This window comes from Balaenoptera acutorostrata, chromosome 12 (genome assembly GCF_949987535.1).
Source record: "Balaenoptera acutorostrata chromosome 12, mBalAcu1.1, whole genome shotgun sequence".
NCBI classification, from domain to species: Eukaryota; Metazoa; Chordata; class Mammalia; order Artiodactyla; family Balaenopteridae; genus Balaenoptera; species Balaenoptera acutorostrata.
The window spans coordinates 93709872-93723938 of NC_080075.1; the positions used below are offsets into that span (position 1 = coordinate 93709872).

Genomic DNA, 14067 nt, shown 5'->3' on the forward strand with positions numbered 1-14067 from the left:
GAGAAATGATTGTTTCTTTAGAGTTCAACTTCCTAACAACAGTGAAAATAATACAACAATATTAGATTCCCACAACTGGCACTGACTATCTAGTGACACAAAATGCAAACTATGACAAATCAGAATATGGTTAAAAAGTTAATGGAAATAGTAAAACAATTTAAAAATTGAGTGCATGAATTTAAACTAGTACTAAGGTAAAATCCCCATGTTGTCTCAGCTAAAATTGTAATGTGACACATACTTTGCACATTTAAACAAAGTTAGTAGTAAACTATCATAGACAGGCCGAGGGCTTTAGGGGATGAACAGTCCTCTGGGCTGTCTGAAGGGGGCTGGCCTCCAGGTCTGGGGACCGCAGCCCTTGGGAAGCACCCTCACGACAGCCGCGTGAAGTGACTCGAGCCGCGGGGGCTCAAGGTAGGTCATTTCCTTTCCATTTTTACTGGCTAAATCACTGACAGCTTTCACTCACGCCTGGTGAAAGACTTCCCAGGTCAAGATGCCAGGTGAAATTTTACAAAACTCCTATTTTCACAGTGTTCCTGGCGATGGAAAAGAGAAAATGCAAGTGTGTCGTTCTCCGGAGGGTGGTAGCCACAGGTAAACAGTCACGGTGTTTCACAGAAGTTGTCGAGGGCACCAGTGCCCCAGGCACACAGGGCTTCGCAAAGTAACCCGAATATTCCACTGGCTCATGGACTTGTCTTTTCCCTCTCGGTTTAGCTATTGTCTCGTGAAGGCTTAGGGTCACATCAATGTGACACGGTTTGAATGTTATAACAGAGAGTTTTATTATTAGTATACAAGACAACCTTATTTCATGTGTCCTTGGACTTATTTAATGTTTCCGGGTCTGTTTTCTCATCATAAAATGGGACTAGGATTCCCTCACATGGTAATTTCGGGAATTTAAGGCTGTACCACAGAAAACTCCCTCCCAAAGTACCGGCAGGCAGGAGGCAAGTAACACACGGCTCGGATGGAATTAGAACTCTGTGGAAACCACCCAGATAGGACTGAGTCCTTGAATGTCTTGTGGATGTGAAACTGATTACACACATTGCTTAAAAATGTCTGATTGACTTTTCCCCTTTTTGTCTGGTAGGATCACACAGATACACTTTTGTTCATTATAACACTAGCATTAATACTGCTGTAAATCGTAAGACGTGCTCAATTTCCAGGATTAAAACACGCTTCATTTTAATCGGGTTATTTGTTTTCTTACTGCTGAGTCTTAAGAGTTCTCTGCATATTTTGGGGAAGAAACATTTCATTTTCTCTAGCTAGTTCAGCAGCTCCTTGATGTTCTAAAATTAACACAAATTCAATGGGTGGTTGTGAATTCCACACTCACCACCGCACGAGCACAGTGATTTGTATAGTTTATATAAGACAGGATTCATTTTAAGCACGGTTACTAAAAACCATGAATTGCAACTGGATTGAGTTTTACACAGTGAAAAACAGGGATTTGTTCAGAGATCAGCCTCTGTTCCATGCAGACTGGACGTGTGGCATTAAGAGGCCGTCCTAGTTACTTTAAGTTGGTACAAGACAATCTTGCTGAGCATCAGCCAGAGGCAGTGGGTGTTTGGTAACGTTTTATAAGCCAGTCATCATTGTAGGTCTCAAACGGCACGGTTAGCAGTATGGGTGTATTTTTTTCTTAGTATACATTTATCAGCGTCAATGAGACATCCTGTGGTTCTGGACAATATTCACCCTGCTATCCTATTTCTGAGAGGGCTGCCTTCTCAGTAGTGGGGTGGGGACCACAGGTGACACTCAGTGAAAGCAGCTCCAGGGGCAGGAGGTCTGGACGTCAGGCTACATCAAGCCCATCAGGGGCTCTGTGTTCCACGTCCTTATCCTCAGAAGGGGACGGGTGCCACTGCACACGCCTGTTTTGAGGGCAGGTGCAGCCGTTTGCTCGGCGATACTCAGCATCACGTGATGTCACATCCTCTCGGCATCTCTAAGCAGCATCAGGGCTGTCTTTTCTGGGGCTCTCACACTGCTTCCCTCTGGGTCTGCGTTAGACCACATGCTCTCTGAGGACGAGACCTGTGTCTTTACCTGTATCTACTCCACACCCGCAGGACTGGCAGGGAGGGCTCGTCCCCTAAAAATTTCTTGAAAGAAACCATGTGTGTCTCTTCATCTATCACTACCTGTGACTTTATGGGAAGTTAAATAATCACAGCAGGGAGGACCTGCTTATTGTACCGATCAGGTTGGCGGACTGGAAACCTTTTGTTTTACTGATTACCCTCCAAGTGTGGAACCAGCATTTCTAGAAAACATAGGAAATTGTTTAAATTCTAAATTATTGCACATTTTTAAGTCAGCAGCAAGCTCAACAATCTGCTTTGATACTATGTCTATTGCCAGGAATCTTACCAAGATACTTTTCAAACTACTAAGCTAGTAAGGGCTGGTAGGAATAAAAAATAATTGCCATCTGGATGAAAAACTAAGTAATGGAAAGAAAACAGCCCTCGGCAGGTCTCTAGCAATATGGCGTGAGGGTCCCTAAAACCTGTAAACACATTATTTTCTCTGCCAAGAACTCCTAAGAGACCAAGCTTCAGCTTTGGGTCTCAAAGGGGGCTGTAGGGAGGGCAAACTCTGCTGGTTTTTCCTTCATTTTTTCATCATATATTCAAATGCTGACAAGTCTCCCATGGTCCTCTTTCTCTGCATGAAATACTTAGTCACAGACTGCAATGTAGATTCCACAAGGGATGAATGATATACTGGAACCTGATACGTAGGAGCTTAATTTAAGACAGGGCTGTAATACGCACAGACATGGAAATATAGATAGATGATAGATAGACGATAGGTAGCTAATGATAAGATAGATGATAGATAGATAGATGATAGATAGCTAATGATAAGATATATAGATGATAGATAGATGATAGATGATAGATAGATAGATAGATGATAGGTAGCTAGCTAGATGATAGAGAGATGACAGATGATAGATAGATGATAGATAGATGATAGGTAGATAGATAGATATAGATAAATAGATGATAGCTAGCTAGCTAGATAGATGATAGATAGGTAGATAGATAGGTAGATGATAGATAGGTAGAGAGGTAGATAGATATGTAGATGATAGATAGGTAGATAGATAGGTAGATGATAGATAGGTAGAGAGGTAGATAGATATGATGGATGGATGGGTATATTAGATTCACATTATAGACTGGTCAAGGGTGAGTAGAAAGCTGAAAGTGTAACTTCTAGGCTGAAATGGAGAAGCTGGGATTCTTTTTCTAGCACAGCAGCAGCAAGCATTCTTTTGTGAGGACAATTTGTCAAGGGATAGGTTTTCCATCTGATTCTCACTCAGCCTGAGCGTTGCCCTGTTTCTCTGGAGACACAGACACTGGTTGTGGAGCCCACCCCTCCTCGGTCCTGCCATCTTCCTCCTCCTCCAGGGCTGGGGCAGGGTCTTATTTTGCTGCTTCTCCTTCCCACATCTGGTTAATACAGTGCTGGGCACAGCATCCAACAGGAGTTACATATTGAGAAGCGAACTAGGAACTCCTTTTCTGGCCAAGATGGAAACATACAGATTGTTAATAACCTGAAACGTCTATAAATCAGATGTGAAGTTAATGAAATTCCATATGTAATTTAATGCTGCCTATATTAATTAGCAAAGAAATAAGTTGTCGCTTAGTTATTACTGGAAACACTGGCTGCTTTATGAATCTTTTTTAGGTATATGCAGTTCATAAATAATTTTAAGGGAAGCTAATTTTAAATTTTACATTATGAATTTTCTATGGCTTATTACATAATCCAAGAAATGTATATTATAATTTTATGAACACGTACCTGTCCGTCAGATAATAATTGTACAACTGCTCTGTTCCTTTTCGCAGAAAAAGCTAGAATAACTTGAATTATTTAAGCCTCTTTTGGATTTGGTGATTAAGGTACCCATATTTCCTTTAATTCAGGTTTTGGGGAAGAAATTTATTTTGGAAAATAGATTCTTGCTGTTTTCGCAGGGTGAACACATGTCCTGGTTTTCCTGGGATGATCCTAAAGTTACTCCTGTTGTCTTAGTATTACTTTTAGGTCAGTCTCCATCCCAGAAAGAAGTGTCCCAGTTTGAATGACAAATAATACAGTCATTTTACTTACCAGATATGAGTCTAAAAATCTATACTTATGCCTTTTGTATTATCCTTCTAATTCTGTTTTCTTTGGTTTCTGTCAATTTCAGTGGTTGTCAATATCTTTACTTTTTTCTTATTTATTCAATATTATGTTTTGCTACATACCAAAATCAATAATTGTTCAAAATGAGAAAAAAATCCTTCCTGTTTTTAAATAGGGCCCAACACCATAAATCTAAACTCCTATAATGCATACAAAATGTTCAATTTTTGGAGAAAATGTGAAAGCATCCTCTACTGAAGACTCGGCAAATTGGGGCAGGGGTTAGTTCTTTTACAACCTCACATCATAGTGAGGCCTGTCTCTGATGTTTCTTTCCAGATAAACAAATTCAAGCCCTTAAGTAAATTCAAAGTTATATAGAAATTTTAAGGTTAAAAAAAGACTTTAGATTACCCTTTGCAACTTTCTTGTCTTATAGATTAAGAAGCTAGGGCTCAGGTGTTAATGTGTTCCAACTGCACCACCAGACAAGGGATCAGGTGGGATTAGTATCCAGGTTTGATTCACCTAAGGCCACCGAGACTGACATCACACAAACATGGCTTCATATGTGACAAAATTTCACTGAGATAAAACCAAAGCAAAATCACTCCACTGCCTCGGAGGCCTTTGAACCATAATTCATTTCATGTCCTTTGTGTTGGGCGTTTTGCTCCTCAGATAGTTTTAACTTTCCCTGAACCTTACTTCTTGATTCTCTCTTGTGATTCAGTGATAGAGGAGTTAAATTTCAAAACAAAACAAAACACGCTTTGGTTTCCAGACTAGTGTTCTTTCCAGCTGGCCAGGCAGTCATGTACAGCCGCAAAAACGCAGAGTGTGCTCCAAATGCGTCAAGTTCAAGTGCTGTGAAAGCTGCTCAAGTCTCAGTGTAATGGGCATTCTCGTGTGCCTGCGCGTGACTGTTCCCAAACCACTGACCGTGCATGATCTGTTTGGGAAGTCGGGGACAGGGCGACTCCCCTCTGTGACAGGACATGGAGAAGCTGAAGAAGGGCTCCACCTGCAGGGTGCTCTCTCCTGTGGTCCTGACACGGAGCACGGCCCGTGGGGCTCCTGGGCATGGAAGCCTGTCTGTGCTCCCTGTTTCCTGTTTGTAGGAAATAGGCTGCATTCAGCCCCCACGACCTTCCCTGCGTTCCAAAGGGCAGGTTCAAACAGCTGCTAATCAGGGAAGGGAGGGGCTGCAGAGACAAGGGAGGGGCAGTCAGGAAGCAATAGTGCAGCCTTGGGGCAGGGCCCTGGTTCTCCCTCAAGGGATACACAGAACAATGTCTTTGAGCTCCTCTGCAGAACTAAAACCTCCACCAAATAGAAGATGTTAGTATTCTTCATTCCAGAGAGAAGGTCATAGTTTGGAAACCTTGAGAACCGCAGGAGCCCGTCACAGATCACCTGACGCCAGATGATCTCTGGATTGAAGGAATGCAAGCCCTGCAGGCACCCTGATCCTTACCAGCAGCCCTGCCTCTTGACTATAAGACTCCTCACTGCCCCCTCCAGGTCAGGACACACAGTGTTGAGGGCATTAGCCCGCTGTGGCCCGCTTTGCCAGGCAAAGCAATAAAGCTCTTCTTTCCTACTTTACCCAAACTCTGTCTCTGAGATTCAATTCGGTGCCCGTGTACAGAGGCCGATTTTTGGTATCAGTCTTGGAAGAGTCTCTGATTCACGACAAAAAGGATCCCCCGGGACACTTTGCTAGTTTTGCTTGTGCCAACAGAAATCCAATTTCAAATGGCAAATTATTCTTGGAGACAAAAACACCAATTTGGTCTATTGTCCCACCAGCTTTGGTAAATAAATCCAGAGAAGACGGGCTTTAAGTGTGAACTACGGGGAGGTGTGTCCTCAGGGGAAAAGTCCAAGAGAAACTTCTGTCTTAGAAACACTAAGCACAGCAGAAAAGCTGTATTCTATGTGTAAGAATATGAAATGAGTCCTACATTAATTTGAAGACATTTATGGGACTATTACTCATTAAATAGCTAAACACCCTCATTTAGCCATGTAAACAAAAATAGCTGTTCATAAATTTAGAAAAACATTACAACAAATAAAAGTTAGAAGAACCTTTCTTAGTGTTTCTTATCTAATTTAAAAATGTTGACTAGAGGGGTTTAACTTATTAAAACATGGTCCTAATTTCCTATCTTTTTCAGGAAACATTTGATTGGCAGGTACTTACTCTCCTGAATGCCTTCCATTTTAACGCAAATTTTCTCTCTCAGCACTATGTAAAGAGCGTCTCTAAGTGCTATTTAAAGCAAACTGAACACATTCCTTTAGTTTGCTTAACTTGAGCCTACAACGTATACCGCCTCAGACCTATGAAAGACACAACCAGAAAGCTAAGAAGCTCTACATTTTAAAAAGTTCACACTTACAGCTTGAACTATGACTTTATCAAAAAGGAAACAGAAAAATAATGTAGTGACTTCAAAGTGTAGTTACCTGATACACAGCTAAGTGCTTACAGACCTAGTAAATGAGCAGTCCTTGAATTAGAAAACCAGGCATATTACAGGTTGGCCTTTGCTCTCGGAAGGAATGAGCCAAGGGCTCCTGAAGACGCAGGGCTACCACCACCAGAACACGCGGCCTCAAGGTGAATAAAGGCCAGCACGGGGCGCAGGGGTGGGGTGCTTCCTTCCCACCTGCAATAGCAGCTGCCCAAAGCCTCCCAGAGTGAAACTTCCTGAACGAGGATGTGGTCTAAGAAAATCACACGACGCTGAAGGCTCCAAATTACACAGGTGTGTCTCAGCCGTCAAACCCCTCTCAGCTTAAACAATCATATCTAGGTTATCATTTAATCACAATTCCTTAGAAAATGTAACTGCCGATAGATCACTGATACCATGGGCGCACTCAGGAGAACGATTCCTCCTACACTATTTCCAGGACAAATGAGTAGCTTTCTGGAGTAAACCCTGAGGGTGAGCGTCCTGACCTCAGTCCGATGTGCTAATGCTTTCCTGTCAAAATTTCCAAACCAAATCTCAAAAACAGAAAGAGGCTCCCTTCGGGGACATTGTATAATCAACACAAAACCCACAAATCCTACCTGGTCACAAGGAGAACAGCATTTATTTGCCATTTTCATCTGTAGAGAGAGGGAAGCAAGGAGTCAGTATGACAAGTGTATTGATGTCATAATTTTTCAACCTAACTGGCAACTGAATTTAATTAGCTGCATGAAGTGTCCCTGCATGAAATGTTTCCTTTATGAGGTATTTCTTACCTGAAAACCAAACCAGAGCACGTACAGATGTCTGGCAATGGCTCTCATAACAGAAAACCCAGGACTAGCAATACCGACGCTTTGTTTCAAGCATCAGCTCTTTGCTAAGCGAAGCTCTGGGGCAGTGGCTGCTTAAATTTCCACGTCTGAAAACATTGGGGAAAATGATTTCTGTACTACATGCTCTTAGGTGATTATAGTTTTCACAGTTCACATTTGCTCCTCTTTCCTTGATTCTCCCAGCAATCCTGCAAAACTTAACCAGTGAGGAATGAAGGTCCAGAAAAATAACAAGGTCAAGACTACCCAGTTGGAAAGTGGCTTTGACTCCACAATTCCGGCCCTAAAGCGTTTGTGTTTCCTTCCCTCTGCTCTGCCCAGTAGCTACAATGTGTGAGATTCATCTAGAACCATGCATTTCTGCCCATATCAAGCTACCGCCACCTGGTTTTTTCTTTTCCTTTTATCCATCCAGATACCTTTGGAATTCAAAATGTCAAGTTGGAAAACTGAGGTCTTAGAGAGGGTCTGGTACCTCCTACGTAGCTGAGAGCCTCTGAGGTCTTTGGAATAGAAATCTCACATTGCTGCTTCCCTGATATTTCAAAGTGCTCAGGCGACCTCTGTATAGTAGTTTCCAGGAAGGAGGCAGGTGTGAGAGGAAGAACAGAGCTGCCGCAGGGCCTGAGGCTGGCGGGCTACGCCGTGTGCATCCAGACCCCCGGGCGCCTCCTGCCACCAGCTGCCCTGGGCCAGAGCAGCCGCTGGGGTGCAAATGTGGACAACGGGGCAAGTCGCCCGCAGGGACTGAGAACAAGGAACCAGGTCACGGCCTCCTCGGGCCAAGGGCTGGTCCCTGCATGAGCCTCCCGCGGTTGTGGCCATCAACTTACTGCCGGGATACAGCGGTTGCTTTAGGGAACTGAGTGCTTCATTCATGTTTTACTCTCACCCCATCTGGTTTTACTGTTTCATTTTGAAGTTTCATATTGACCTTGATCATCAAACAGATCAGAGACAGAGACAGAGCGCTTTTTCTTTCCTGGGTGCCTGCGGTGAGCCACTGAGAAGGGATATTTGTGGTGGAGGTGCCTCTTTATAAGTTTCCTTAATGTTTTGGAGAATTGCATCTTTAACCCAATTGGGTTCCCCAAATAAAAACGTCACATTACATCAATGCATTTGGATAGAGTATATATAAAATTACATGCACACAAATATTTCTGTGTAGGTGCGTGGAAAGGAAGAGAGGGAGAGAGAGAACCAGCGGTGAAGTGTCCAGAGTTTTGATTCAGTCTACACTCTTATACCAGGAAACTTTTAGATGACTTAATCTTTAACATTTTTAGTCAAAGGTTTGTTATGTTGAAAAAAAAAGTACATGCTCTTCTGTTTAATGTTATTACCGTTTTAGGATTCATCGTAAGTAACAAAAAATCATAATTATTTTCGTGGATTAAAAAGCAAAAACAGGGACAGTGGAAAGTCTCCATGCTCACATTTTGCAGCGTCAGGTCGCTGATGTTGGCAGACACGGCCCTCAGCCAGTCGGCGCTCTCCTGCGCGGTGTAAAACCAAAGGATTCCCGAGCTCGCCCCATCCAGGGCCTGCACCTCAAATGCACTGGACCTGCAGGAGGAAGACAGGAGATGCTGGAAGGAGGGCCCTGGGATCCGATGCTCCAGGGCTGGGAGAAGGCGGCGCCCGCTCAGCCCTGCTCAGCACCGACCTGCAGTCACCGCGGGAAACACAGCTCACAGCCGTGGGCATAGCCTAACCCGTCTCCGTATCTTAGGTAGGTTTACTGAAATTAAGTTCAAAACGCTGAAATCCCTATTTCTAATTTAATAAAAATATGAAAGGCAGCTCCTGTAGGAAATACACTTGCTCTTAGAGCAGTGCTGGAGTTACTGTTTTGTGGGGTCCTTAGCAGTGATTCTTTCGGAGACCACTTATCATGGTACTGAAGGCTCCTGACCCAGTGATGATGGAGCAGGTCAAACACCACCATTCCTCAGCGTCGATGGTATTTTAGGACCACACGTATACTTCTGATTTACAACAGAGCTTTGGAAGAAGTTGGTTCTCCTTTATTTTTAACCATGAGAATCAACCTGCCACAAACCCACCCATGGCAAATTATTCATAATGGCGACATCACTGTCTCTAATTCAGTACTTCTCCCCTATCATGCAAGCCTTTTTTCCCAGAGATAATTTCCATATAACTATTGCTATAGACTGATGTGTGTATTCCTCAAAACCTACATGTTAAAGCCCTAGTCCCCAGCGTGGGTGTATTTGGAGATGGGACCTCTAAGGAAAGAAGCTTAAGCGAGGTCAGAAGGGTGGGTCTGATCCAACAGGACTGGGGTCCCTATAAGAAGAGGCCCCAGAACTCTGTTCCATGTGAGGACACAGTGAGAAGACAGCTGTCAGCGAGCCAGGAAAAGAGCGCTCACCAGATACAACCCTCTGGAACTTTATCTTGGACTTCCAGCCTCCAGAACTGTGAGAAAATAAATTGCTGTTGTTTAAGCGCCATCCCGCCCCCCGCCCCCCGTCTGGTATTTTGCTAAGGCAGCCTGAACTAACACAACCATTACAACAAAAGAATGTTACTTACACGTCTGGTCTGTTCGTTTTCTCTTAAGAAAAATGCACACTAACCCATGCAGCTTATATCTCCATGTCCTTAAGAAGACAACTGAAAGGCTAAAAATAACAAACTTTTTTTAAACAAGGTTCGCGCTAAAGTATGTTTTAATAGTCTTTCAGATGTGGGTTCAATCATGGTTTCATACGGGAAAGGATACAAGAGCGGGAGAAGGAAGTAGAGACATTATAAAACAGCCCTGCATGTTCTTAGGCCAAATCTACCACCCAGAGTTTCTCTGATTAAACAATCCTTCTGTCTTTTTTATAAGTAGATATCCCTGACTAGGTGTCATTCCCACCCTAATCAGCACTGCTTGAATCAGAACATAAGGTTCATTTATAGACAAGCGTGTCATTGTCCCCGCACCCTGCGCAAGAGCCCTGGCTCAGAAATTTTACCTGGGGAGGGGGTGAGGGACAGGCCACAAAACCTACAGCTCCTGGTCAATTTCCACAGGAAGTGACTTCATTTGCAGTAGAATGTGGAGAAGTTCAAGGTCATGGGCACTTCAAAAACAGTGGAAGTTTGGTGAAAGGCAATTAGAAAGAGTTTCATAAATTAAACGAACACAGGCTGAACTGTTGGCCGGCTAGTTTTCAGGAGAAAACCTGGGGATAAAACAGCTGGAAGGGGTCAGCTCCTGGGGTCAGAACAAATCTCAGACACCGACCCCAGGAGCTAGTTCTTCAAAGGAACCCAGATTTGACCGGAATATTCTGCCGATCCATTTACACCACAAAGCTTTGCTGAAAATGACAGACTAATCAGCTGGAAATGAGTGAAGTTTAACAGCCCGGTGTGGTCACAGAAAGAAACCAACCTCAGGCTTAACAGGACTCGGGGGAGAGCGGTGCCCAGACTTCACTAAAATGATCCAGCCGGTCACTAAACAATAAACAAATAAGAAACCGCAGGTAGCGGTGCGGGGGGAGGACCTGCACCCGGAGCTGCTGGAGACAGGACAGTGCGACGCGCGGCCTGGGGAAAAGCAGGCACGGAAGGTGTCTGCGAGGTGACCAGACGTCACATCAAGCAGAAGGACTTCAAAACGGTCATTATAAACATGTCCAAGAAACTAGAGGAAATCTTGCTTAAAGAAGTAAAGGTACAATGACAACGTCACTTCACATACAGAATGTCAGTAAAGAGACAGTAGCTACAAAAGGAAGCAAATGAGTGTATTAGGGTGAAAAGGTATAATAATGGAAAAAAATTTTAATAGAGAGGCTTGATAGTAGGTTTCAGCTGACAAAGAATTAGCAAACTTGAAGACAGATCAATAGAGTTTATGCAATCCAAGTAAGAGACAGAAGAAGGAGTGCAGAGAAACTGTCAGAATCTCTGATACTCCAACTAGAAAATGAAGAAAAAGTCTCTTGTTACTGCATGGAGGTTCTCCAAATGTTGCCATATCTATTTAGTTTATAGTGTTGTTCAAGTCTTCTATTTTCTTCCTGATGTTCTGCCTGGTTTTTCCATACACTATTAAAACTGGTGTATTGAAGCCTCTGACTACTACTGTTGAATTGTTTATTTCGCCTTTCAGTACTGTTAGTTTTAGTTTCACGTATTTTGGTGTTCTGTTTTTAGGTGCATATATATTTATAATTGTTATATCTTCCTGATGGATTAAACATTCATCTTTTTAAAATGTCCCTCTTTATTTCTAATAACATTTTCAGTTTTAAATTCTATTTTCTATGATATTAGTATAGCTACTCCATCCTTGTGTTTGCTGTTTGTATATTTTTTCCCATCTTTTATTTTCAATCTATTCGTATCTCTGAATCTAAAGTGTGTCTCTTGAAGACAGAATACAGTTGGATCTCGTTTTTTCTACTCAGTCTGAAAATCTTCACCTTTTAACTGGATTATTCAATCATTCAAATATAATTTTATTATTGGTATAGTTAGATTTATGTCTGCCATTTTACTTTTCATTATCTATGTGTCTCAAATCTTTTTTGTTCCTCTTTCCCTGCTTTCTTTTATAGTATGTGAATATCTTCTAATTAAGCATTTACATTTCTTTAATGATTTTAAATATATATGTGTATATACATATATATATCTATGTAGTATATACATACAAATAAAGATCAAAACATAAAGAAAGCAGAAGGAAGAAAATAATGAAGATTAGAGCTGGAGTTAATGAAGCAGAGAAGAGAAAAACAACAGAGAAAATCAATGTAACCAAAATCTGGCTCTTTAAAAAGAACAGCAAAATGGACAAACTTTTAGCTATATTGACCAAGAAAAAAGAAAGAAGACTCAAAATACTAGAATAAGAGGTGAAAGTGGAGATATTACCATCAATATTACAGAAACAAAAAGGATTATAAAGGAATCCTTGAACAATTGTATACCAATAAACGAGATAAATTAGATGAAATCCTAGAAAATACAAACTACCAAAGTTGATTCAGGAAGAAATCTGAATAGACAATATTACAAGTTTAGAAATTGAATTTTTAACCAAAAAATGAACCACATAGAAAAGCTGAGACCCAGATGGCTTTACCACTGAGTTCTACTAAATATTCAGAGAAGAATTAATAACGATTATTCACAAACTCTCCCCAAAATAGAATAGAACATTTCCCAAATTAGTTCATGAGGACAATACAACCTTAATACCAAAACCACAAGTCATCACAAGAAAACTACAGACCAATATCTGTTTTGAATATGGATGCAAATATCTTCCATGAAATACTAGTAAACTCAATCCAGGAACATCTATTAAGAATTATATATCATCATCAATGGGATTTACCCCAGGAATTCCAGGTCAGTTTGACATCTGGAAATGTTACACATCATAGCAACAGAATAAAAAAAAAAAAATCACACAATCATCTCAACAGATGCAGAAAAAGCACTTGACAAAATCCAAAATGCTTTCATGCTAGAAAACACTCAACAAACTAAGACTAAAGGGGGGTGTTCTCAGTCTGATAAAGAGCTTCTTCAAAAGCCCATGTAGGGGGTGTAGACAGTCAGCTCTCTGAGGAAAAGGGATGAGTTTTGAATCCCAGCATGTTCATGCTTCAGCTCTGTGAGACAAGCTAGATGCCTAACCTTTAAAAGATCCTTGTCGGGCTTCCCTAGTGGCGCAGTGGTTGGTTGAGAATCTGCCTGCCAATGCAGGGGACACGGGTTCGAGACCTGGTCTGGGAAGATCCCACATGCCGCAGAGCAGCTGGGCCTGTGAGCCACAATTACTGAGCCTGCGCGTCTGGAGCCTGTGCTCCGCAACAAGAGGGGCCGCGATAGTGAGAGGCCCGCGCACCGCGATGAAGAGTGGCCCCCGCTTGCCACAACTAGAGAAAGCCCTCGCACAGAAACGAAGACCCAACACAGCCATAAATAAAAAAAAAAAAAAAAAAAAAAGATCCTTGTCTACACAACAGACCTTGAAATGCCAATGGAACAAATGGAAATATTGGGAGAAACAAGTGGGGTAACGTAAATATGGTTATACCAAACCCACAGATCCTATACAAACATTGCTACCAGTGAGGTTATCTGTCAAGGAAAGCAATACAAATTAAACATTATATGAGCAGAAACGGTGAAAGTGTTGGCATGAATGTTGATGATAGACGCCAACATTCCAACAAAGTATGAAAACAAATTCGCACTTTGGCTTATTGTACAAAAGTCATATTAATTAGAGTCAATGATACAAACTCTGTGCGTGTATGCCCAAACGATGGATGAACATTCATGTCTCCTGATTGAGGTTTTATTTTCTCAGTTTTTCACGTGTGCGGTGTTCAGGCTCCCCTACAACGTTCCTCCCCCGTCCACAGGCGGATCCTGCCTCATGGTTCTACGGTCATGGCATTTGCTCAGGATTCTCAGGATTTTAATCCTATGGTCAAGGTCACAGTCAGAACTAGAAATCCCAGAGTACTCGCTGCTCGGGACTCAGCGTGTTCTGTGAG

General features: G+C 42.2%; 1 protein-coding gene across 3 annotated transcripts in view; it reads right to left on the reverse strand.

The window, feature by feature from the left end:
- The window catches only part of SNTG2 (syntrophin gamma 2), a 205310-nt gene that overhangs the window by 42470 nt on the left and 148773 nt on the right, over positions 1 to 14067 (reverse strand). For all 3 annotated transcript variants that reach the window (XM_057557764.1, XM_057557763.1, XM_057557762.1), the window contains exons 10-11: positions 8956 to 9085; positions 7280 to 7318 (exon numbers count right to left, since the gene is read on the reverse strand). In XM_057557764.1, coding sequence (XP_057413747.1) covers positions 7280 to 7318; positions 8956 to 9085 — 169 coding nt within the window. The remainder of the gene's footprint in view (positions 1 to 7279; positions 7319 to 8955; positions 9086 to 14067) is intronic.